The sequence below is a fragment of the Dryas octopetala genome, chromosome 9, assembly GCF_963921425.1.
Source record: "Dryas octopetala chromosome 9, drDryOcto1.1, whole genome shotgun sequence".
Taxonomy (NCBI): Eukaryota; Viridiplantae; Streptophyta; class Magnoliopsida; order Rosales; family Rosaceae; genus Dryas; species Dryas octopetala.
The window spans coordinates 4,203,082-4,225,512 of NC_141374.1; the positions used below are offsets into that span (position 1 = coordinate 4,203,082).

General features: G+C 34.7%; 5 protein-coding genes across 9 annotated transcripts; all 5 read left to right on the top strand.

Moving 5' to 3' along the window:
* The first annotated feature begins 1,543 nt into the window (after positions 1–1,543).
* On the top strand, positions 1,544–9,551 carry LOC147273261 (FHA domain-containing protein DDL-like). 5 transcript variants are annotated; one of them, XM_086227784.1, is made up of 14 exons: positions 1,544–1,751; positions 1,908–1,999; positions 2,167–2,281; positions 2,745–3,072; positions 3,636–4,400; positions 4,890–4,918; positions 5,772–5,838; positions 6,072–6,129; positions 7,121–7,213; positions 8,312–8,426; positions 8,513–8,560; positions 8,651–8,696; positions 8,854–8,924; positions 9,205–9,549. In XM_086227784.1, the coding sequence occupies exons 5-14, from the start codon at positions 3,669–3,671 to the stop codon at positions 9,242–9,244; spliced, it is 1,299 nt and encodes a 432-aa protein (XP_086083910.1). In that variant the 5' UTR covers positions 1,544–1,751; positions 1,908–1,999; positions 2,167–2,281; positions 2,745–3,072; positions 3,636–3,668; the 3' UTR covers positions 9,245–9,549. The 5 variants fall into 5 exon arrangements, with proteins under 5 accessions (XP_086083910.1, XP_086083913.1, XP_086083912.1 ...); XM_086227787.1 differs by lacking the exon at positions 8,651–8,696 and having other exon boundaries at positions 8,513–8,555; positions 9,205–9,551; XM_086227786.1 differs by lacking the exon at positions 2,745–3,072 and having other exon boundaries at positions 9,205–9,550.
* A 3,417-nt stretch (positions 9,552–12,968) lies between these two features.
* On the top strand, positions 12,969–14,117 carry LOC147273262 (uncharacterized). The gene has a single exon (XM_086228186.1). The coding sequence runs from the start codon at positions 12,969–12,971 to the stop codon at positions 14,115–14,117; it is 1,149 nt and encodes a 382-aa protein (XP_086084312.1).
* Positions 14,118–14,370: 253 nt separating this feature from the next.
* On the top strand, positions 14,371–16,108 carry LOC147273263 (uncharacterized). The gene is made up of 2 exons (XM_086228188.1): positions 14,371–16,012; positions 16,065–16,108. The coding sequence occupies exons 1-2, from the start codon at positions 14,371–14,373 to the stop codon at positions 16,106–16,108; spliced, it is 1,686 nt and encodes a 561-aa protein (XP_086084314.1).
* Positions 16,109–16,560: 452 nt separating this feature from the next.
* LOC147273264 (uncharacterized) lies at positions 16,561–17,194 on the top strand. Its single transcript, XM_086228189.1, has 2 exons — positions 16,561–17,074; positions 17,187–17,194. The coding sequence occupies exons 1-2, from the start codon at positions 16,564–16,566 to the stop codon at positions 17,192–17,194; spliced, it is 519 nt and encodes a 172-aa protein (XP_086084315.1). The 5' UTR covers positions 16,561–16,563.
* Positions 17,195–17,198: 4 nt separating this feature from the next.
* Positions 17,199–21,074, top strand: LOC147273265 (uncharacterized). The gene is made up of 8 exons (XM_086228190.1): positions 17,199–17,285; positions 18,100–18,373; positions 18,509–18,608; positions 18,692–18,816; positions 18,906–18,987; positions 19,075–19,207; positions 20,324–20,487; positions 20,948–21,074. Exons 1-8 carry the CDS (start codon positions 17,199–17,201, stop codon positions 21,072–21,074), a joined length of 1,092 nt encoding a protein of 363 aa, XP_086084316.1.
* Positions 21,075–22,431: the final 1,357 nt, after the last annotated feature.

The window sequence follows — 22,431 nt, forward strand, 5'->3', positions numbered from 1 at the left end:
CATTAAAACATATGTAAATGTAATAAAAAGAAGAAAGCTCAAACGAAACCCAATCTAAAGTTCAAAACCCCAAAAATAAAAAGGAAAAAATTTACAAACAGGACACATACTTTGATGGTTGTTTCATTTCAGGATATTAATTTTGCTTTGTTTTAATGAAGGACACATACTTTCATTTTGTGTTAATTAAGGACCATGTTTTTTTTTCAGTTTTTATCTCAACTTTAGTCCGATGTTTGACTCATCAAAACTCCACCAAATTTAGAAAAATTATACTGGGTTTAAAGATATGCATCTCCTCTTTACAACCATATAAAGATTACCCAAATCAGATCTCTACAACTCCAGATAATCGGCCCTAAAGTAGGGTACCCGAAATTATTTGATTTTCCAAATTTTTTTCCAGAGGTCCGATTGGATAGTTTCGGGTACTCTACTTTTGGGCCAATTATTTGGAGTCGTAGATGTCCGATTTATGTGATTTTTATATGGTTGTAAAGAGAAGATGCATAGCTTTAAACCAATTATAAGTTTGCTAAATTTGGTAGAGTTTTGATGGGTTCAATGTTGAGCCAAAGTTGAGATAAAACAGGGTCCTTAATTGACACAAAATAAAAGTATGTGTCTTTTATTAACACGAATCAAAATTAATGTCCTGAAATGAAACAGTCATAAATGTGTCTAAATTTTTCCCAAAATAAAAAACTTAATTTACAAACCTAACTCGTTTGGTATCATTTTCTAAAAGTATTTTTGTAAAACATTTTTGCAAAATAAAAATGAGAAAATGAATTTACAGAAAATGAGAAAATGAAAATGAGAGATTGTGTTTGGTAACTGCATTTTTCAGGCCTCCTCTTTTTCTCTCCCCCTATTCTTCATCTTCCCAAATACCCACACACAGAGGCACATCAAAAATAAGATCTTGAGACCTTTGAATCAAGGTTTCTATCCAATGGACATGTTCCTTGCCAAGTGACTTTTTGAACTCCGGCTGGCTTCTTCAATGGGCTGGGGTCTGGGCGGCAGAGAAATAGGAGAGGGGTGAGGAGAGATAGTGAGGGGTTGGCTTTCTTTCATTGGATGGGTTGGGTTTCGAGGTTGGGGCTGGGGTTGAGGAGGGGAGGTTTCGGTGGTGCTAGTGGCAAAGTGAGAGAGAGGAGAGGGACGGGGAAAGAGAGTGAGGCAGAGAGAGAGTGACCGGCGGTCAAGCTTGGGGTCGGGGCGGCGATGGGGGTTGGGTTTCGCTGGGTTGGGGTTGAGGAGGAGAGGGGAGGGAGCTATGCGAGAGAGAGAGGGACGAAGAAGAAGATAGTAGGGGAGGGGGGGTTTGTGGGAGAGGAGGAAGAAGAAGATAGTATAGGAAAAATAGAAAACGTCATTTTGACGTTTTGTGACTTATAGTGTAAAAGTTGAAAATGTTTTCAGAAAACATTTTCAATTATTTAGTAAAATGGGCCACCAAACACATTTTCTGTTATTTTCATTTTTTGAAAATGAAAATTAGCATTTGAAAATGATACCAAACGGACCCAAAGTCTAGAACATAAACCAAACCCCAATCTCGCGCCGCCCTCTCTCTTTCAGTCTCAGTCTGACTCATCTCTCTCAGTCTGACTCTGAGCTCTCAGTCACCGACTCACTCGACTCACTCAGCTCTCTCGCGCTGGCCTCTCTCTCACTCTCTCGCCATCTCTGTCGAAGACTAGAAGGTCACACCGTCGCAGGCTTCGCAAATCGCAACTGAACAGGTATGTCTCATTGTCTCTCACTCTCAAGTCTCAATGTCTCATCTCTCTTTCTCTCGTCTCTCAGACTTTACCCTCTCATCTCTGTCTCTCATCTGTCACTAGGGTTTCGAATTCTAATTTGGGGATTTTTGTGTAATTGCACTGCAATTATTGCAGCTCTCAGTCATCTCTTTCACTCTCTCGCCTCTCATCTCTGTCGAAGACTAGAAGGTCGCACATCGCAGGCTTCGCAAATCACAACTGAACAGGTATGTCTCATTGTCTCTCACTCTCACTCTAAGTCTCAATGTCTCATCTCTCATTCTCTCGTCTCTCATACTTCACCCTCTCATCTCTGTCTCTCATCTGTCACTAGGGTTTCGAATTTCAAACTAGGGTTTCGAATTCTAATTTGGGGATTTTTGTGTAATTGCAGCTCTCAGTCATCTCTCTCACTCTCTCGCCTCTCGCCTCTCGCCTCTCATCTCTGTCGAAGACTCAAAGGTTGCAGGGTCACAGGGTCGCAGGCTCGCAGCTTCTAATCTGAACAGGTATGTATGTCATCTCTCTCACTATGAAGTCTCGTCTCTCATCTCTGTCTCTCACTCTAAAACAGTGAAACTAGGGTTTCGAATTCAAAGAATCAAATTTGGGGATTTTTGTGTAATTTTTGTAAGTTTCGAAATTCAATCAATTAGGATTTTTGTGTAATTGATAAAAGAAAGTGACTTAGGAACTGAATTGATTTGTTACAAGATAGTGAATTTAATCAATTTGCACTGTAGATTACCTTAATTTGCTAAAAGAAAGTAACTTAGGAACTGAATTGATTTGTTTTAAGGAACTGAATTGATTTGTTTATATGTTGTGCATCTTTCAGATTTGTTTATATGTTGTACTTGTGCATCTCTCAGATTTGTTTATATATTGTGCATCATTCAGATTTGTTTATATATTGTGCATTTGTGCATCATTTAGATTTGTTCATTGCCTTCTCTTATTTACTGCATTTAGGGTTTAGGAGGGATGGACCCCCAACATCAGAAGCAAGATGAGTGAATAATAGCCCATTAGGCCCATAACCGTGGTGGGGAACCGCACCGCACCTTGAATGGTCTGGTTTGGTTTGGTTTTTTTATTTCTTTCACGGTTTTAAGCACCGAACCGCACCGTGTATTAATGTCCGGCGCGGCGCATGGTTCCGGGGGAAAAGTGAGTCAAACCGCACCGCGCCCACCCCTAATTCGTGCTCCATAGTTCAGGCAGAGAGAGGAATCGGACTTTGAGAAGCTTCAAGGTCGCCATTGCCGTTGAGGGTGAAAGCAGAGGACTCTGTCTCGGGGTAAGTAGATTTGGTTCTTACCATCAGCTTAAAGAACAATTGGGTTTTGAAATTCATGGAACCAACAGAGCTTAGGGTTTTCAGCTATACATTCACGTTTTCTTCTTGCTATTTGTGTGTGTCTGTGTGAGTATAACTTAAATTTGGAGAGAATTTATTGGTCTCCTAACAAACTTATAGTGTGAAGTGCGATATTGCATTGTTAGCTTTCAGTCCAGTATGAAAGTAAAGCCTTGATATGAATTTAGTTGATGCTTCAGTGAGCTGGTCAATTTGATGTCTTGGTAAACCTTGTAGATGGCTTTGTTGATGAGCTCTTCGGATTTTTTATTTTTTTCACCCAACATATAAAATGTCATTATGGTTGAATTTTCTTTATTTAGCTTTTCCATTAACAAACAATTGGTGATATGCTGAATTCAGTGCACCACATTGAGCTTTATGTGTTCTTTGTTGTTTTATTCGAATTTATCACATTATAGTTTTTAGGTTTTAGACAAGTATTTTCCGGGTAGTCTTTGAAGTTCTAACTTCTAGTTTGTTTCTCAATTTTTCTTTTCTAGGAGAAGTCCACTCGTGCATTTGCGAGTTCATTGATGGGGCGTAACCTGACAAATCATTCAGAATCCCCAGTTGCTCCCCATAGGAGGAGCCCACCTAGGAAGAGTCCATCAAGAACAGAAAGATCACCTACTCGACATAGGAAGTCCCACAGAGATAGTTCTCTGCCTAGAGAGAAACCTTCGAGTCACCCTAAGTCTCCAAAGCATGCAAGGTCCCCCTCTCCTCTTCCTCGCTCTCCTTCTCCCCGGACAAAACGGTTGAGAAAAGCTCAAGCTGGAAAAGAGACTGGAAGAGGACATGAAAGGAATAGTGATAGGGGGGATAGGGATTTACAGAAGGAAGGGGGTTCAGAGAGAGATGTTGGGAGTGATAGGAAGGAGAGACGGGCAGGAAGAGATGATACTGATGGTAAATCTTCAAGATCAAGACATGGTACTTCTCCATCAGATCGGCAACGCAGGAGTAGGCATAGATCTCACTCACCTCAACCTGGTGGTGATACCAGATACGAGGAGAGAGTAATTGAGAAGGACCGCGAAAGGAGTCATGGCAGAGGGAGTGATAGAAGTACGCAAAGGGAAAAGAGTCCCGATAGGGAAGCTGAGAGTGAGAGAATGGAGAGAAGGTCGGGGAAAAACGGTACTGATCATAGGTCTTCAAGATCAAGGCATGGGCGGTCTACCTCTCCATTGGATCGGCATAACAAGAACAGACATAGATCTCATTCACCTCAACCAGCTGCCGATACCAGAGCTCGTGATGAGGTGTCTGGTGATATCCACTCCTTCAAATGCCTCACCCCCAATAACTTTATTCTGTCACTGAAAATTATTGATTCTTAAATTTGACTGATGAATGCAGTCAAGTGGTTTTTCATATTATTTAGATTGGCAAAAGCTGTCTTGCAGAGATTTATTTTTCATAACTTTCATTTCAAATATCTTTTTCTTTGTGAAAACTCCGAAGATATTTATTGCTTTCAATAGTTGTTTGGGTAGTATTGTAATTTTTTTATGATTTCTTATTCATTTCCTTGCCGCTTAACTCACACCAAGGAGTTAATGTGGAACAGTGGAAGTGGTAGTATTTTTTAAGACTTTGGATGAAGAAAAACACAAAATAAATTATTTAAGGATTTAATTACTTTTGCATTCAGTTTAGGACAATTTGATTCCTGATGCTTACAAGTTGTTTCTGTTTCTAATTGCATTGATTGTTATCTAAAGTGTCTAACAATGGGTAAATATTTTCAGGAGCCAAATTCAAGAGAAGCTGAGCATAGGTGAGTTGATCTTTTAAAATTACTGTTTACAGCTTTGGTGAACAATTGATTAAATATATTTGTCGTTCAAATTTATTTTTCTTCTGGACTGTTATTACACTTTGATATATTTAGTCACTCTATTTATTAGTTCTGGTGAATGAGAAGAGATAAAGGTCAGTGGAACCAGTATGTTCTTACTCATTTAACAGAGTTACACCCTCATGCTGTAATAAAAGTAATAAAACGTTCCGATTTTTCTTAATTGGTGAATAATAAGAGATAAAGGTCAGTGTAAGCAATATTTACCAAATTTTCTTAATTTCTCAAAAACCTCAAATAGGTTTCTAATGCAACTGGAAACATAGTATATATTTTGCATTACATATTAATGTTTCCTTATCATGTATAGTTTTTAGTTCTGTTCAATGAAATTCATTGCTTTTGATGTATGTATACCCTGTTTACTGAAATTCGACAATTCTTTTGACCAATTTATTTTGCTTGTGTTGTCCCTCCCCGTTAATCCTTGTCCAGCTGATAATAGTATAATAGAGGAATAAATAACTATGATATATTAATATAAACTTAATCAAATAAGAAATCATAAACATTTGAATATTGATGTATTGTTGTTTCACAACAATATTGTAAAAAGGAACCTAAGAACAATCAAATAAGAAATCGCATAGTTGCTGTAGTGCATTTCTTTCAAACAAGAAATGCGTGTTAATTTACTAATCTAGATTCACATAATGCTTTGGAGTTTGGGCTCTGTTATTTATTATTTTTTCAATGTCTGACTATGCACTGCTTTTATTTCGATGAGCCTTGATGTAGCTTTTGATGGGCTGTTGGTTGCTTACTTGGGCAGGAATGATGAGAATGATCCAGTAGCTATGATGAAGGCTGCTGAGGAGGCCTTGGAAGCAAAGCAAAAGGTAAGTAATGTGTAGCATGGTGTGGCATTCTTTCTTGACATCATAACTATTATCATCTACTTTTTAGTTATTCATGCCAAATTATTCTCAGTTACCAGGTGAAGCTGTGATAGATCTTGTTTATCCTTACTGCTTTTATTTCCTAGTATTAGCATTTCAGTGCAAATCATCTGTTCGAATGGTGGAAGGTTGCAGTTGTGCTTACTTTTTGTCCCTTTTACTACTGCTTGCAGCAAAAACCTTCATTTGAGCTATCTGGAAAGCTTGCTGCCGAAACCAATAGAGTCAAAGGTGAGATCTTCATGTCTTTCAGTTTTGATAAAAAAAATCTCAATATTGTTTATTGTCAATGTTTGCGTTGAGAAAATAGGGAGAAGGAGATGGAATAATCAGAACCCTCAAAAGGGTTTAAATAGAGTACAGACCTAATCACTTTAGGAAACTAAAGGACAACCAAATCACTTAATTTAGGAAACTACATCAGAACCGTAAACAAACATGGAAACCAAATATTCTAATTAACTGAAACTCCTAATTAAAATATACTTCTGTTCTCCAACACTTACCCTCTAGTTGGAGCATAGATGACACTCATGCCCAGCTTGTTACATAACTCAGAAACATAAGTAAGAACTTCAAAACATAAAATTGTGTCACCTTGAATGATTGTTCCACGCCTCCTTAAGCCCTGGTTTTTTTTTTTTTTTTTTAATTATGATCTTCAACATCTTCAATAATCTTAAAATCCCCTTCAAATGGATAGCATATCGGTTTGGCATATTTTGAGCCAAAATTTCTAAATTTTTGGGTCTTGATGCTCCCCTTGAAGAATGATTAAAAATACTATTGCCCACATCAATACTTAGGCATCACATCATACCAAGCAACAAGGGAGAAACCATGAACAACAAAAAGGCTTTGGCGAACAATATGACAACGTATATATAATAACAGGGAAATTGAGCTACGGCTGGTGATGCTCTAATACCATATTGAGATAATAGGGAGAGGATGAGATGCATTGATCATAACCCTAAAAGGGTTTTTAAAAGTACAACTATAACCCCAATCACAATGACAAACTAAAGAACAACCATATCACTTAATTTAGGAAACTTGATCACACCCTTGAAAAACTAGGAAACCATGTATTACTATATTTTTAATCCTCCAACAGTTTGTATATATACAATGTCAAGATTGTGCATTTCTATTTGTTTCTCTTGTAAAAAAGAAAAAGAAAATGGATACTGGTTGTTTAGAGTGGTTGCTATTTTTTCAGGTATAACACTGTTGTTCACCGAGCCTCCAGATGGGCGGAAACCTGATGTAAGATGGCGGCTTTATGTTTTCAAGGGTGGTGAAGTTTTGAATGGCAAGTCTTGAATCTTAATTCTGGAAGTTATCTTCTTGTTGTTGCTTCCTTTCATGCAACCTACATATTCTTTTTAATGGTAAAACACTTAGAGTTCAAGTGAATGATTACGAAGAAGCTGCTGAGTGCTGAGTGTGGTTGCTTTTTTCAAGAATACCCTAAACCATAAAGTCCCTTGTTCTAAGCCTTTTTGCAAATTGTGCCCATAATTCTTAAAGTTGAGAGGCTGGAGAGCTAATAACTGAAGATTCTTATTGGTTTTTGTAAGACCTTGGCTGCAATCCACATTTAGGACTCACTTTTTATTTCTTGTTTAAGTGACCATAGGTTTGTAACAACGTTTTTGTGTCCATATCATTTCTTCTATCACGCACTTAACCTCTCCCTATAACACTGATTGTTGATACTAGCAACCTGTTGTTATTCCCAACCTCTTCTCCTAATAGAGACATCTCCTTCAAGTTCTGATCATTGATCGGCTTGGATGCGATGGTGAGAGTAATGGAGATTGGACAATTAAGAAATATTTGATTGTTTTGGAGTTTCTCTTCATATAAAAAATATTGTTTGTTTATATCTTTTGCACATAAATAAATGGTTGTAAATTGGTGTGTTTAGTACTTGTGGAAATTTTGTTTTTACATTTTTAGCTTTTGCTCATTTTCTTCCTTGAAAATATGGAACCATAAAATTTTGATTACTGCTCCTCTTGATGGTCATGCATCTTATTCCTCCAACATAAAAATGTGGTGAAGTTTTATTGACTTGTGTATTATTTAGTTGCCTAGTGAAATTCTAGACCCAGGCAAGTTCCACTACTTAGGTGAACATATCATTGCATAGTGGTTAGCACTCCCAACCGTGCTTTTCCATCTTGTTTCTGTGATGACATAGTTTTTGGTGATTTTCCATATCTTGTAAGCACGCAAAAGGTTCAGTTATCTTTCCTTCATGTGCATGCTCAATTCACCTTATAATGTCAATATTCAATTTCTCTGTTGAGTGTTATGAGTCCATGTCTTTGGAAATCTTTTCATGATGATCAAAAAGGTTTCCTTTAATTGTGCTTCTGTTCTAAGATGTATGTATGATTAACAGAACCCCTTTACATACATCGTCAAAGCTGTTACCTTTTTGGGAGGGAAAGAAGGGTGGCAGACATTCCTACAGATCACCCATCCTGCAGCAAGCAACATGCGGTTATACAATTCCGGTATATCCATAATTTTGCAGTTTTATTTTTGCCATTTGCATTCTCTGTCAGAAGCTAATTTTTTTTTTTTTTTCCTGCCATGCCAGGCAAGTAGAAAAGGAGCAACCTGATGGTACATTATCAAAGCAAGTAAGGTAAGACAAAGTTCGTTTGTGGTTAGTTCCACTAACTGGATAGTGAATATTTCAAATCTCTTATCTAACTTCTTGTGTGCACTGTCATAGGCCTTACATAATGGACCTCGGAAGCACAAATAAAACTTTTATTAATGTAAGTGGCTCATATTGATATATAAATATATAATATATGTATATATATCTTGTTTGTTCTTTTAATTATGAATTTTTCATCTGTTTTGTAGTATAGTAAGCTAAAATTTGGTTGTATTTGCAGGAATTCAGTTTAACAGTTCCTTTCGCCTTTGCAGGACTCTGCAATTGAACCTCAACGATATTATGAACTTATGGAAAAAGACACAATCAGATTTGGTAACAGTAGGTAGGTCACTAATCAATATCCAACATGCGCTTTTGTGATGCTCTAGTTTACTGTAAGGATTGGTTTTTATGAGTAAAAGTAGTTACATATGATTTGGCTTATAAAAACAGTAGTTACACTTTGGTACTAAAGCGGGTTTCTACTACAAATTTTATTTATTGGGCCGCATGGTGACCTACTTGAGTTGGGAGAACTGAGAAAGATTGGCCATAGGAATAGTGATGCTATTAATATTTATGTTGCATATTTTGACATTATTCTTGTAATTTTGTTTTTGCAGCCGAGAGTATGTGCTACTGCACGAGAACTCTTTGGACTGATGGATTCAATTGGCTACTCCAACTTGCCGACTTTCAACCTTTGTGATATGTTCGGTGGCAAAGATATTGATAATGAAGTTTTTTTTGGCATGTATTGATAATGAAGTTGATAATATAGTACAAATTTGGCTAAATTTGTTTTGATCTCGGATTGGTATTTTGATTTTTCATCCCTTTACCCTTCTTTATCCATTTAAAAAATGTATATGGATTTGGGAAAGTGGCATATTTCACATCGGCTTTAAATTTTTTATGTGAAATTTAGCATCCATGTCTGGATGCTCCTACTGAAAAGCCTGAAATCATCACTCTTCACTTCCCTGTGTTATTTCATGGCAAAACAAAACATGTTATTTGAAAGCAAAACACTTGTAGAGTACAAAGTCAACTTGTAATTCATAACAAAAAGATCATTAGCTAACAAAAAAACTGAGGTGAATCAATGTAGCTACAGCTCCCATTCCTGTGTAGGCTTTTTGGGGCTTTGGCTAGCTAAGTAGCTAATGTACAAAAAAAAATGAGGTGAATGATGTACTTGAGTCTATAAGTTAACTAATCTGTGTAATATCTTTCAACACTTAAATGTGATAGTCAATAATGTTTACAGGATAAGTTGGTCATTATAAATTTATTTTTATAATCTATGATAACCGAATATAAATGTGTCTGAATAAGCTTTAAGAACTACTAGTATCAGCGCATTTATAAAGCAATATCAACTAAATAAAAACTTGAGTTGATATAAAATAATTTATTATTTAGATTTATATTTAAGATATTAGAAAAAATTAAAAGAATTACAGTTAATACTAGGGATTAACCCACAGTGAGCAATATTCCTAGTTATTCCGCCATTGGATATGTTGGATCATTGATGTATTAACTCTTTTCTTTAGCTAATTAGATATTTAGATGTATGAGAATGAACACATCTCCTATTTTTGGTCGGAATATTTTTGTTTGATGTTAAGAATGAATGGCTAGTTCCTCCATTGGATATGTTCGATGTTATTAAATCTCATATTTTGTGTAATTTGTGAATCTAGATATTTCTTTTGGCAGTAAATCTATATGGTTACAACAGCTAAATTAAGGGTGACTACAGTACAAATTCTCTATATACTAAAACAGGGTTCGGTCGCTACTGTTCACACTGTTCATAGCCTGTTCATCGTGAAAAATCGGTTTTGCCCTTCTAACAGGCTTAATTTTCAGATGCCTCGCCTTTTGAGTTTTGCCCTTTTGTTGGGCCCTTTTTTGTCATTGCGTCTCTGTTTGTTTCTAGCCCATATTGTTTCGAAATTTTTACATTCTCTGCCATTGCTTTCTTTCTCTGCGGTTTGCTCTCACAGGCTTTTTTTTTTTTGATCTGTTTGCCATTTTGAAAATAGGACAAACGCGTCTGTGCTTTATGGTCATTAGTTTTCTCTTGCTTTATCTGGGTTCATGGTTAATGTTTCAACCAGATGAACCATCTGCTGTGGGGGCTTTGATCCCACCTTCATGTATTCGTCCGGTTGTGATTCGAACTGGGTCGCACCTTGATTTATTTGTGTGGTTGTGATTCCGAGTGGATCAACAATCTGGTTTGGTTTATTTTGTCGTTTGATGTGTTGGGCTGGTTCAGTGTTTCAAGGAGATGATACGATTAATTCATCGCATCGAAGAGGTGAGCCACAAGTTTTTTAGGGTTTTTTTTTTCTTTTTTCTTTTGTCAAATCTCACTGACAACTTCACTGTTTCAGCTTGATCTGGCTTTTCGATTGCCGTTCGTTTGTGTTTCGGGTGGTGTGATTCAGATCGGTCCTTTCGTTTCTACCTGCTCCTTATCAGATAAGTTTCATCTCTCTCTCATCTCATTTTTTCATATCATTCTGCTTCTGTTTGCTTAGCCTCTGTTCGCTGGGTCTCTGTTTGCATTTTGGGTATCATTATTCTCGGTGTGTGCTTGCATTTATTGTTAAATCTTGAAATATAGATTTTTGTTTATTTCTATCAGTTTTTTTCTATGAGTGTTTCATGTCTGCTTGCTGTTTTTTCTTTCTATTACGCCACAGTCCTGGGTTCTGTTTAGAATTCTTTATCTTAAAAAAAAATTATACAGTCCATGAAAAAAAATCGTTTATGCAGTTATTTAATTGTTCTCTTAATTTAGTTCTTGCATAATCAACTCTGTTCTGCGATAAAATTAATTAACTATCAATTTTATTAGCTATATAGCTGCGTACACAGGTATCAACTTTCATGAGTATGCATTAGATTATGTTACTGCCTTTCTGTTTTTCGACCTCCTCTTTTTCTCCTGCCTTTGTGTGTCTGAATTTAACTGGTTCTATTGCTTTGGTTTATGTTCGCACACATGAGAGTCTTTAAATGTTATCAAATATTCCTTTCTAGATATGTTCTTCATTTTGTCTCATACCATAGATATTCCGATCGACCATTCTTATTTATCTTGCTTAACATTTTTTCTTATTCTAAATCAGTATGTTTTTTTTCATTTTACACAAGAAAGATATGAACATTTATACCCGCACTTTAATTAATTTTTTTTTTTAATCTTTGCCTTTCAAATAAATCAATTTCAATTGCCTCCCTTATACTTTTATGTCTATACTTTTTAAATCTTTTATTTGTCTTATATGTAAGTTTTGCTTTATTTTTATGTGATTGCTTGATTTTTAACATTCATATGTATTCTTTGTAGGTACTGTTCTGTTCGTTGTTTGAGCTTGATCTTGAGGCTGCGTTGCTGTGGCATTTGTTCTTGCTGCGCAAAAGGTTAGCTTCTGCTACCTGTTTTTTAAATATGTTCGATATGCATCTCTTATTTATCATCTTAGATATCTTCTGCTCATGGATAAATATGAATTTGCTTTGATTGGTTGTTATATATATCTTCTTTTAAATTTGCAATTTATTTATATGTCTCTCTTTTTTTCCTCCACCTATTTATTGATTGCTTCAGGCTTTTTTCTTTCAATCTGATGGATAAAAAGTCTAGGGTTCGTACTAGATTTCTCATGTTAGATAAAGATGACTGTCCTCATATTTCAACTGGTGTGCAAGTTGCCGCTGAAAATGTCTGTCATGTTCTTTCTATCACTGCCTCTGAATTAAATCCTCCAACTCATAGGAAAAAACACAAGTCTATTAGGAATACAACTTTAACGCATATTAATCTAGTTCAGGCAACTACAGAACAGGTCCCTTTGGAACAATTGGACTCTGATTCTAATGCTGTATCCTCTGATCTAAATGTTTTTGATTCTGAACTTCCACCCCTCAGCTCTACATTGAATGAAAACACTGCAAATCACAACTATAGGAGCCAATCATTTTATCAGAAGAAAAGACAAAGTATGTTAAATTTTTTATTAAAATTTATTTCAGCATTTCTACATTATTCTCCTATCAATGATAATATGCATTGATACTCTTTCTTTCTTTCACACTTCTTCTTTCCATAGGAATGATTCACAAATATGTGGATTTTGGAGATAAGGATTATAAGTGCATCTACTGTGGTGCACTTTTTTGGCTGGATGAATCCATTGCTAAAAAATCTTCAAACAAACAGCCTTTGTTCACTCTTTGTTGTTTGCAAGGAAAAGTTAAACTTCCGATTACCAAACCAACTCCAAACTTTTTAGACAATTTACTTGATCCAACCAAAGGCCAAAAAAGTTCAATATTTAGAGACAATATTAGGGCATACAATTCTATGTTTGCATTCACTTCAATGGGAGCCAAAATTGATCATTCGATTAACAATAGGCCAGGTCCTTACATTTTTAAGATTAGTGGGCAGGTTCATCATTTAATGGGATCATTGTTACCGCCGGAAGGCGAGTCTCCAAAATTTGCCCAACTCTACATCTATGATACCTATAATGAAGTTATGAATCGCCTTAATGCAGTTAATCGTAAACAAAATAATACAAATCTTGATCCAAAAGTTGTTGAAGGCCTTATCAAAATGTTTGACCAATCAAATGACTTGGTGAAATTCTTTAGAACAGTCAGGGATAAATTAGAAAGCAATTCTTTTACTGATATGAAACTGAGAATATTGGGAAAACAGTTACATCATGGTAAACAATATGAAAGCCCAACATCTGATGAAATTGCTGGTCTGATAGTGGGAGATATTGGTCTCTTTGATTCAAATAGAGATATTGTTATAGAAAATCAAAGTGGAGAGTTGAAACGAATAACAAAATTAAATCCAAAGTTCATGTCTTTACAATATCCTATTCTATTTCCTCATGGTGAAGATGGTTATAGTCCTGATATTAAATGGAATCATGATTTTAAAGGTCATCAGCCAAAAACAGGAAGGGTGCCTATGAGAGCCTTTATAGCCTATCAAATTCAGGAGAGACAATTTGAATTTAGTACACTCTTAAAAGGTGGTAGATTATTTCAACAATTTTTAGTGGATGTCTATGCAACTCTTGAAGAGGATAGATTAGATTTCATTAGAAAAAATCAAAAAAATCTCAGAACTGAAGTTTATAAAGGCATTTATGATGCAATTTCAATGGGTCATACAAATGCCACTGATCTAGGACAGCGGATTATATTGCCAACCTCACACACTGGAAGTGCTAGATATATGATTAATAATTACCAAGATGCTATGGCAATTTGTAGACATTATGGAAATCCAGATCTTTTTATTACCTTTACTTCCAATGTCAAGTGGCCTGAAATTGTTAGAGAACTTCTTAGAAAACCTGGCTGCAAACCAGAGGATAGGCCTGATATCATTGCTAGAATATTCAAAATCAAACTTAATGATATGGTTAGTTACATCAAATCAGGACAACCTTTCGGACCACTTGCAGCAGGTGAATTTCATCAAAGATAATTTGTTCTTTGCTGATTTTCTTCCTTTTTAAATACAAATTTAATTAATCCTGTCGTTTTTTTCATGTCTATTATATCAAACAGAAGTTCATACAATTGAATTTCAAAAAAGAGGGTTGCCTCATTGCCATCTCCTCATTTGGTTAGAACACAATTTCAAGTCATTGTCTGCAGCATATATTGACTCAATTATCTCAGCTGAATTGCCAGACAAAGCTGTGGATCCAACACTTTATCATATTGTAGATCAGTTCATGATCCATGGTCCATGTGGTGATTTAAATCCTAATTCTCCTTGCATGCAAGCAGGAAAGTGCTCTAAATTTTTCCCAAAGCAATACAAAAGTGAAACTGTTTTTGAAACCAATGGTTTTTCTACATATAGGCGTCGTGATAATCCTAATAGATTTGTGCTCAAAAATGGAATTAGAGTTGATAACAGCTTTATAGTGCCTTACAATTCAGAGTTATTGTTAAGATATAATGCTCATATAAATGTTGAATTGTGCTGTCAATCAATGCTTATAAAATATTTATTTAAATACATCAACAAAGGTTCGGATAGAGCTAGAGTCATAATTGAAAACAAGCCACACGATGAAATATTATCCTATCTTAATTGTAGATATATATCACCATATGAAGCTGCATGGAGATTATTTCAATTTCCAATTCACTCTAGACAACCAGCCGTTGAACGATTGCCTATACATCTGCCTTTAGAGCAAAGTGTTATCTTCAGTGAAGATCAATCACTTGATTCAATTCTTAATCGAGGGACAATTCAAGATACAATGTTAACCAGTTGGTTTCAAGCAAACAAAAACTATCCTCAAGCACGAAACTTATCTTATTCAGAATTTCCTTCTAAATTTGTATGGAATTCTCGCAATAAGATTTGGACACCTAGGAAACAAGGCAAATCTATAGGTAGAATAGCCTATGTACACCCTGCAGCTGGAGAATTATATTACTTGAGAATGCTTTTAAATTTCCATAAAGGTGCCTTTGATTTTGATGATATAAAAACTCTTAATGGCATTAAACACCCATCATATCAGTCTACATGTAGGTCTTTAGGTCTGTTAGGGGATGATAAAGAATGGATTGAGGCCTTAGAAAATGTTGTCAGCACAGCATCATGCTCTGAATTAAGACAATTATTTGTTACAATAATTTTGTTTTGTGATGTAGCAAATCCTGCCCTGATTTTCAATGCTCATTGGCAAAATATGTGTGATGACATGTTATATAATCTTAGAAAAACATTTTGTATGCCTAATCTGATTGTGCCACAATCTGAATTAAAAAATTCACTTCTATATGAGCTAGAGCTATTGTTTAATGCATCATCTAGCAGCTTGAAAGATCATAATCTTCCAATTCCTGATGAGCACAGCATGTTACAAATTAGGAATAAATTGTTAAGAGAAGAATTAAATTATGATCTTCATCAGTTAGCCAATGAACATTCTATTTTAATCAGTCAACTCAACAAAGAACAAAGACAGGTGTATGATTCTGTTATCACTGCTATAAATGAAAGAAAATCTGGTTTGTTTTTTGTTTATGGCCATGGGGGAACTGGAAAGACTTTTTTGTGGCACACAATCATTAATAAAATTAGATCTGAAGGTCAAATTGTTCTAGTTGTTGCTTCATCAGGTATTGCATCATTGCTCTTACCTGGAGGCAGAACAGCTCATTCTAGGTTTCAAATTCCTTTCAATCTCACTGATTCTTCCACATGTCAAATAAAAAAACAGACTCATCTTGCTAAATTGATTGAAAAAGCTGCCTTAGTTGTTTGGGATGAAGCACCTATGAATCATAGGGACTGCTTTGAAGCACTAGATAAATCACTATGCGATATTTTATCGCATTTAGATAATTCAGGTCACGCTGTCCCATTTGGTGGGAAACCTTTTTTACTGGGGGGTGATTTTAGGCAAATACTACCAGTTATTCCAGGTGGAACAAGGGAAGAAATAATACATGCCACTCTTAATAGTTCATACTTATGGCCCTCTTTCAAAATTTTTTGTTTGAAAGAGAATATGAGGCTATCAAGGGAGGGGTTAAACATTCAGGAAAAAAAAAAACTTGCAGACTTTGCTACTTGGATACTCAAAATTGGTGATGGTCAAATATGTGATATAAATGATCCAACAGATGAAGAGGTCTCTTGGGTAGAAATTCCTGCAGATTTATTGATTGAGTCATACACAAATCCAATTGACTCAATTTTTTTAGCAGCATACCCAGACTTTCTTACCCACTTTGACAATTATGCTTACTTAAGAGAAAGAGCCATAGTTACACCTAAGAATTCTACTGTCACTGAGATAAATAACTATGCCATCAATTTATTACCTGGAGAAGCCAGAACTTATTTAAGTTCTGATTCTCTATGCTCCTCATCTGGAAATTTAGAAAATCTTAGCGTGATGTATCCCACAGAATTCCTTAATCAGCTTGAATTCAATGGCTTACCTCCACATGGTCTAACTTTAAAAATAGGCATGCCCATCATGTTATTAAGGAACTTAAACCAATCTTCAGGGCTATGTAATGGAACTAGATTGGTCATAACCCAAATGACTAATAGAGTTATTGAAGCAAAGATACTAACTGGTAGCAACATTGGTCATAAATTCTTTATACCTAGAATCAGCCTTACAGCAACAGAAAAAAAATGGCCTTTCACTTTTAAGAGGCGTCAATTCCCAATTAGACCAAGCTATGCAATGACCATAAATAAGAGCCAAGGACAATCTCTTAAAACAGTTGGTTTATATCTTCCCCAGCCTGTCTTCACCCATGGCCAACTGTATGTTGCATTGTCTAGGGTTACATCAAGGGAAGGGCTTAAAATTATTATAGACAACAATGGAGAAATGCCAAATAAATACACTAAAAACATTGTCTACAAATACGTTCTCCAAAATTTAGTTTCAGGTTTAAACTCCTCTCTATGCATACCTAAACATCTCTATATAATTTATATCTATACTTATTTAGCAAAATATATTTCTTCCTTTTACTTACACAAAATCTATTATTTTTTCAGCTCTCTGATACAATGAATATAAGTCCAGTGAGGAGCTTGCAACCTCATCAGAACAAACTGAAGATTAGAGTTCGGATTTGCAGAACCTGGAGGCCAAAAGTTTTTGGATCTGATCACTAATTTGCTGGTTTAGAATGCATATTGGTTGATGCAATGGTAAATAAACTCTCCCCATTACTTATTCTACTAATATAGTTGTTCCTTTAACTAAATCTAATTTTAAAAAACAAATTATTTCTACCTAAATTTAGATCAAACATACTTTGCCAACACCATTTTTCAATGTAAAAACACCTTGCAAAACTGTTTTCCTCCTAAAAAATGTAACTTAACTGACTAACAATCTCTTTTTTCAAACTATCACATATGAAAAAACAAATGCTCAAAAACAAATACTGCTGACAACCACCTTATATTCCTAACATTATATAAATATCTCAACAAAATTAAACTGATGCTACCCACCCCCATTTTTTTAAATCAAAATTACAACAGATAATTAAAGCATCATTTCAACCTTTTAAATAACAAAACTCATATATAATGATTTCAAGTCTTCACAGCCACAATTATCTGCTCAAAAAACCTTAGACAATCCCTCTACAAATTGTCTGCACATATCAAATATTCATCTAACTAACTTTTTTTTTTAATACTAAATACTAAGTTTATTAAATTACCAAAATTCATGTGCTCCACACATATCATAATTAGTCTAACAAACTTCATATACCACAAGTATAACTTAGTATGCTGTGCAGATAACTCATACAAACCAATCAATTCTATGGTCCATTTTCTCATATTTCAATATCATGATTCATTTACTATTTGCGTTTTTAAGGTTTATCTATTTTCTTCATTCTTGCAATTCTGCCATGATTAACTAACCTTATTTTTCTTCTGAATCAAGGGTGATGCAATTCAGGCAACAGTAAAAGAGATTGACTATGATTGTGTCGCTCCAAAGATACAATCTGGAGCTGCCTATGACATCAGCTGCTTTCACACAATAAAGAGCAGATCAGTCTACAAAGTTGTTCCTCATGCTGCTGCTATCATTTTCAACAAGAGAACCGTATTCAAGAGATTGACAGTTGTTCAACCAAAAATTCCAGCACACCGTTTTCACCTCATGGATTACAATCAACTATCCACACGGATAAATACAACCACAATTCTAACAGGTACTCATCAGAAAACATATTTATTCCCATTATTTTCATTAATTTTTTTGATTCTCTTACACCACTAAAATTATAATTACACACTTCTCTTATACAATTTAAACATCAGGTTATAATTTTTTCATCCATTGGAAGATGTGATGGAACACATAACTGCAATACAACATTTGGAACAAAAGATGATTGACAAAACAAGGTTGGAGAGCAAATGTGAAGTATATATAGAAAACATCAGGTACAACCATTAACCAAATCCTTACAAATTTAACACTTTTATCATCACCATTAAAACATTTTCTCCTGCATTTATTCTTTCAGCCATCAAACAATTAGAATTACACTATGGAGCGATGCAGCAAAGAATTTTGATCATGCTGCTATAGAACAGTTGCCACCACCAACTTTTATCGTTTTCACAAGCGTCAAAGTGAAAGAATATCAAGGTAACTCATACCTTTTCCCAACTTCCTATTATTTGCATCTCCAATATTCATTACAAAAATTCTCTCATCTTTCTTTTACCCATGCACAGGAAAACCTGTTCTTAGCAGCACCAACTCAACCCTGTATTTCATCAATCCACCAATACCAGAACTTGAATCCTACAAGATTGCGTAACGTTTTTAAAACTTTTTCAATATACCAATTCTACTTTTGTAATATAACTCTCTAATTCAATATTTTTGACAACAACAATTCAGTTTCAAAGATGATGCAGTGGCTATCAAAGTGCTTCCACCTTCAGCAATGGTACAGCTTCCTTATCAACAATTAAAAGAAAGTCAAAAGGTGGATATAGCAGAATTGAATATACTTGATCCAGATTTGCACAAGGTAATTCACATTTGCAAAACAATATTATAACCATCTGCATTTTTTTTATTCTTTTGATTATCAGCCACATAATATCAATACTTTCACATTTTTCACACTATTATTATAATATAATCTTTCATAATACCATAACTTACACACTTTTACTGGTTTGGCATCTTTACCAGTATTCGCATGTCTGCTTGCCTTTGTGAAATATAAAGTCTCTAAATATCTGCTCATAACCTAACTACATTGCTTTATGCTGGTTGTCAACAATACATGTCCACTCTAACAAACTAATTAACAACAATCTTCAAATTCACAAGCACTTGCACAGTACAAACTTTATCAAACTAACCATCCTATACCTGCACCAAATCTAGCTTACCAAACAATGCTTACACAAACCTATCTATACCAATTAACTATAAATATTCATATCAACTAACTACCACCTAACAACTAAAGTGCTTATAAAATAACTATAACTTAGACATCAACAACTTAAATATAAAATACTTATAATCATCCATCATATTTCCACAAAATTAAACCTTAAATATAACATGCTTATAATTATGGAGCATCGATTTTAACATCACATAATTACAATTTCCCACCATACTTAACACATACTCAACTTTTCTATTTTTCTAAAACCTCTATTCCACAATTAACTATAAAATGCTTACAGATATTCAGAAAATGTTTACAGTAATTCAATTTGTTTTTAATGTTTTCACTAATACCAAAAACTTTCTACCCATTTTCCACAAACTCAAGCATTTCTACACAACTAAAACCATTAACTTTGGTGCTTCATATAATATGTTAAACAAAAGTTTTATTCAGATTATTCTGCATTTAAACCTTTTATAACCCTACATATCTGTTGCTTAACATAAACGACCAAAAATCAAAATCTCCTCTCAATTCAACCATTATGAGATTGTCTATTTTATGTTATACAGTTCATATAATTTACTTGAGCAGCCTATTTTTCTAATTCCATCATCATTATCATTTATCCACATCTTTATCAAAATAAATATGTCAAATCATGCATTTTAAATCTTTTATTTCATGTAAACATCTTCAATACCCAGCTGATTACTTATTTCCAACAACTTATAGGACAAACTGATTATCTGCCGTGCAACCATTACACGGTTCAACACAAATGCTGGATGGTGGTACAGAGCATGTCCAACTTGCCACAAACAAGTCAAGCCTTCACCTCAAAGTGATGAACTCATTTGTCCAAGACACGGCACCCTCAGCACACTTCCTATCCCTTGGTAACCAATTTTTTTATCTTTGTTTTTACCTTTACCAAACAATAATAAACTATATACTTCATAAACTATAACCACTCTGTATGATTATTAGCTGTACATGAAATGCATTCTTAGAAGATAACATGCATGCTACACATTTAAAAAATTTATATTTAGCATGCATAATACACATCCATGATCCCTATTTTCATCGATCAAAAATCCCTTAAGACACACCTTAAATAATGAAAGTATATAATCACTTTTCTGCATCTACTTCATCTCTATTAAGAAATAAACATAATATTACCAAAATACAATGTTCACAAGTTTCAAACCTAATAACATTTTTCCAACTACAAACAATCAAATAAAAATTAAACACATCTATATACCACACAATAAAATATCTTTAACCTTCTCATACTTTCTTAACTTGCCTTCTTCAATTGAACAATAGCAACTCACATTAAAAATACAGGTTCAATGTCAGTTTCGCGATTGCAGATGCAACTAACACAACCAGTGTTATCATAATTGGAGAGCCTGCTGAACAACTGTTTGGAATCTCATGCTTCAGCGTGGTTGTTGAACAAGCTAGGCTTTAATGACCAGAATCAATTCCCAGATCATATACTTCGACTGAGTGGCCAAAGAAAAAATTTCCAGATCAGGTTTGGCAGCATGAAAACTGATTTCAAAAGAAATGACATTCTCATCCATGCTGTTTTTGATGATGAAACCCAAGTCCTTGAACAACCCTCTCTTCCCACCGATCAACAAATGGTTATACATGCAATGGAAGAAACCAACCAAAAAAATCTTCTTTCCACTCCATCACCTACTTTAAAAAAATTCCCACCAAAAACACCTTCTGGTTCATCAAGGACTATCAGAAAATACCCCACTCTCCCATCACCCAAAAAAGCTGCAGTCAAAAGAGCTCTTTTCACTTCTCTAATCAATGTGAGGAAAAAATTCAAAAGGTACCCAATGTATAAAACCTCTAACCCCTCATCCTAATACTATTCAAGTTATAAGACATTTCTGTCAATTCTAACATGCATTCCTTTTTTTCCTGTTGTTCCAAAAACCATCTCCAATAGAGACGCAACAATTGAAGAAGTCACCAGCGCAGGAACAGCTACAAATACAACACCCACAGAGGACATTTCAAGCCCAGATGACATCCCTCTCATGGCCTTCAAAAAAAAAAACCCATAAAATCACAGCCAGGTATAACCCATACTCATACTCTAAAACTCACAAATCATATGATATCCCACTGATATTTTTACCACATTCACCATTCACTCATACTTTCAATTACATTTATTAAAACATCATCAATTTGAATTTATTACTTTCAAGGACTACCTATAGTTCTTATCTCGCATACAATTATATTTCATAAACCAATACCACTTTTTTCATTCTCAATAAACAAATCTTACAACACATTCCTCTTAGTTTATATACCTCTTCTCCACATTTTTTTTCCTTCCTTTCCATATCTCAATTTAACATATTTCCTTATTTTGTTCTTTATTCTTAGATATGAATGTATCAATATTACCAAACATATATTTTTACCTGCATTCTTAATTTTGCTTCACCTTATACATATTGCAGTCAACCATCAATTTTAACATTCATTCTTTCATCCTCATCGTTTAATAATGGTATATACTTTCTTTTACCTAAAAACAAATCACAAAACAAACAAAAAAGACTATTAATATCTGCTGTTCATTCCCTTCTTTCTTAATTTTAACCTAACATCTTCCAATTTCTAACACTTTGTATACTCATCAAAATATGCAGCACAGCAGAAAAAATCCTCTCAACAGAAGCCAATAGAGGAGACAAAAGCCCCACAGCAAAAGAAGGAAAAAAACATGGTGAACATCTACCCTTGCAACAAACCAACCCTCATGAGAAAGCAAGCGAGGACAACTCACCAGG

Excerpts from the sequence above, each read along its gene's own strand:
- LOC147273261 (XM_086227786.1), top strand. The coding sequence starts at position 3,669 with ATGGGGCGTAACCTGACAAATCATTCAGAATCCCCAGTTGCTCCCCAT. Across the intron at positions 7,214-8,311 it reads GGGTGGTGAAGTTTTGAATG|AACCCCTTTACATACATCGT; the intron begins GCAAGTCTTGAA and ends TATGATTAACAG. Across the intron at positions 8,697-8,853 it reads CAAATAAAACTTTTATTAAT|GACTCTGCAATTGAACCTCA; the intron begins GTAAGTGGCTCA and ends TCGCCTTTGCAG.
- LOC147273262 (XM_086228186.1), top strand. The coding sequence starts at position 12,969 with ATGTTTGCATTCACTTCAATGGGAGCCAAAATTGATCATTCGATTAAC.
- LOC147273263 (XM_086228188.1), top strand. The coding sequence starts at position 14,371 with ATGATCCATGGTCCATGTGGTGATTTAAATCCTAATTCTCCTTGCATG. Across the intron at positions 16,013-16,064 it reads ATCGCATTTAGATAATTCAG|GCAAATACTACCAGTTATTC; the intron begins GTCACGCTGTCC and ends GGGTGATTTTAG.
- LOC147273264 (XM_086228189.1), top strand. The coding sequence starts at position 16,564 with ATGTATCCCACAGAATTCCTTAATCAGCTTGAATTCAATGGCTTACCT.
- LOC147273265 (XM_086228190.1), top strand. The coding sequence starts at position 17,199 with ATGAATATAAGTCCAGTGAGGAGCTTGCAACCTCATCAGAACAAACTG. Across the intron at positions 18,374-18,508 it reads TACAACCACAATTCTAACAG|ATGTGATGGAACACATAACT; the intron begins GTACTCATCAGA and ends ATCCATTGGAAG. Across the intron at positions 18,988-19,074 it reads CTTGAATCCTACAAGATTGC|TTTCAAAGATGATGCAGTGG; the intron begins GTAACGTTTTTA and ends ACAACAATTCAG.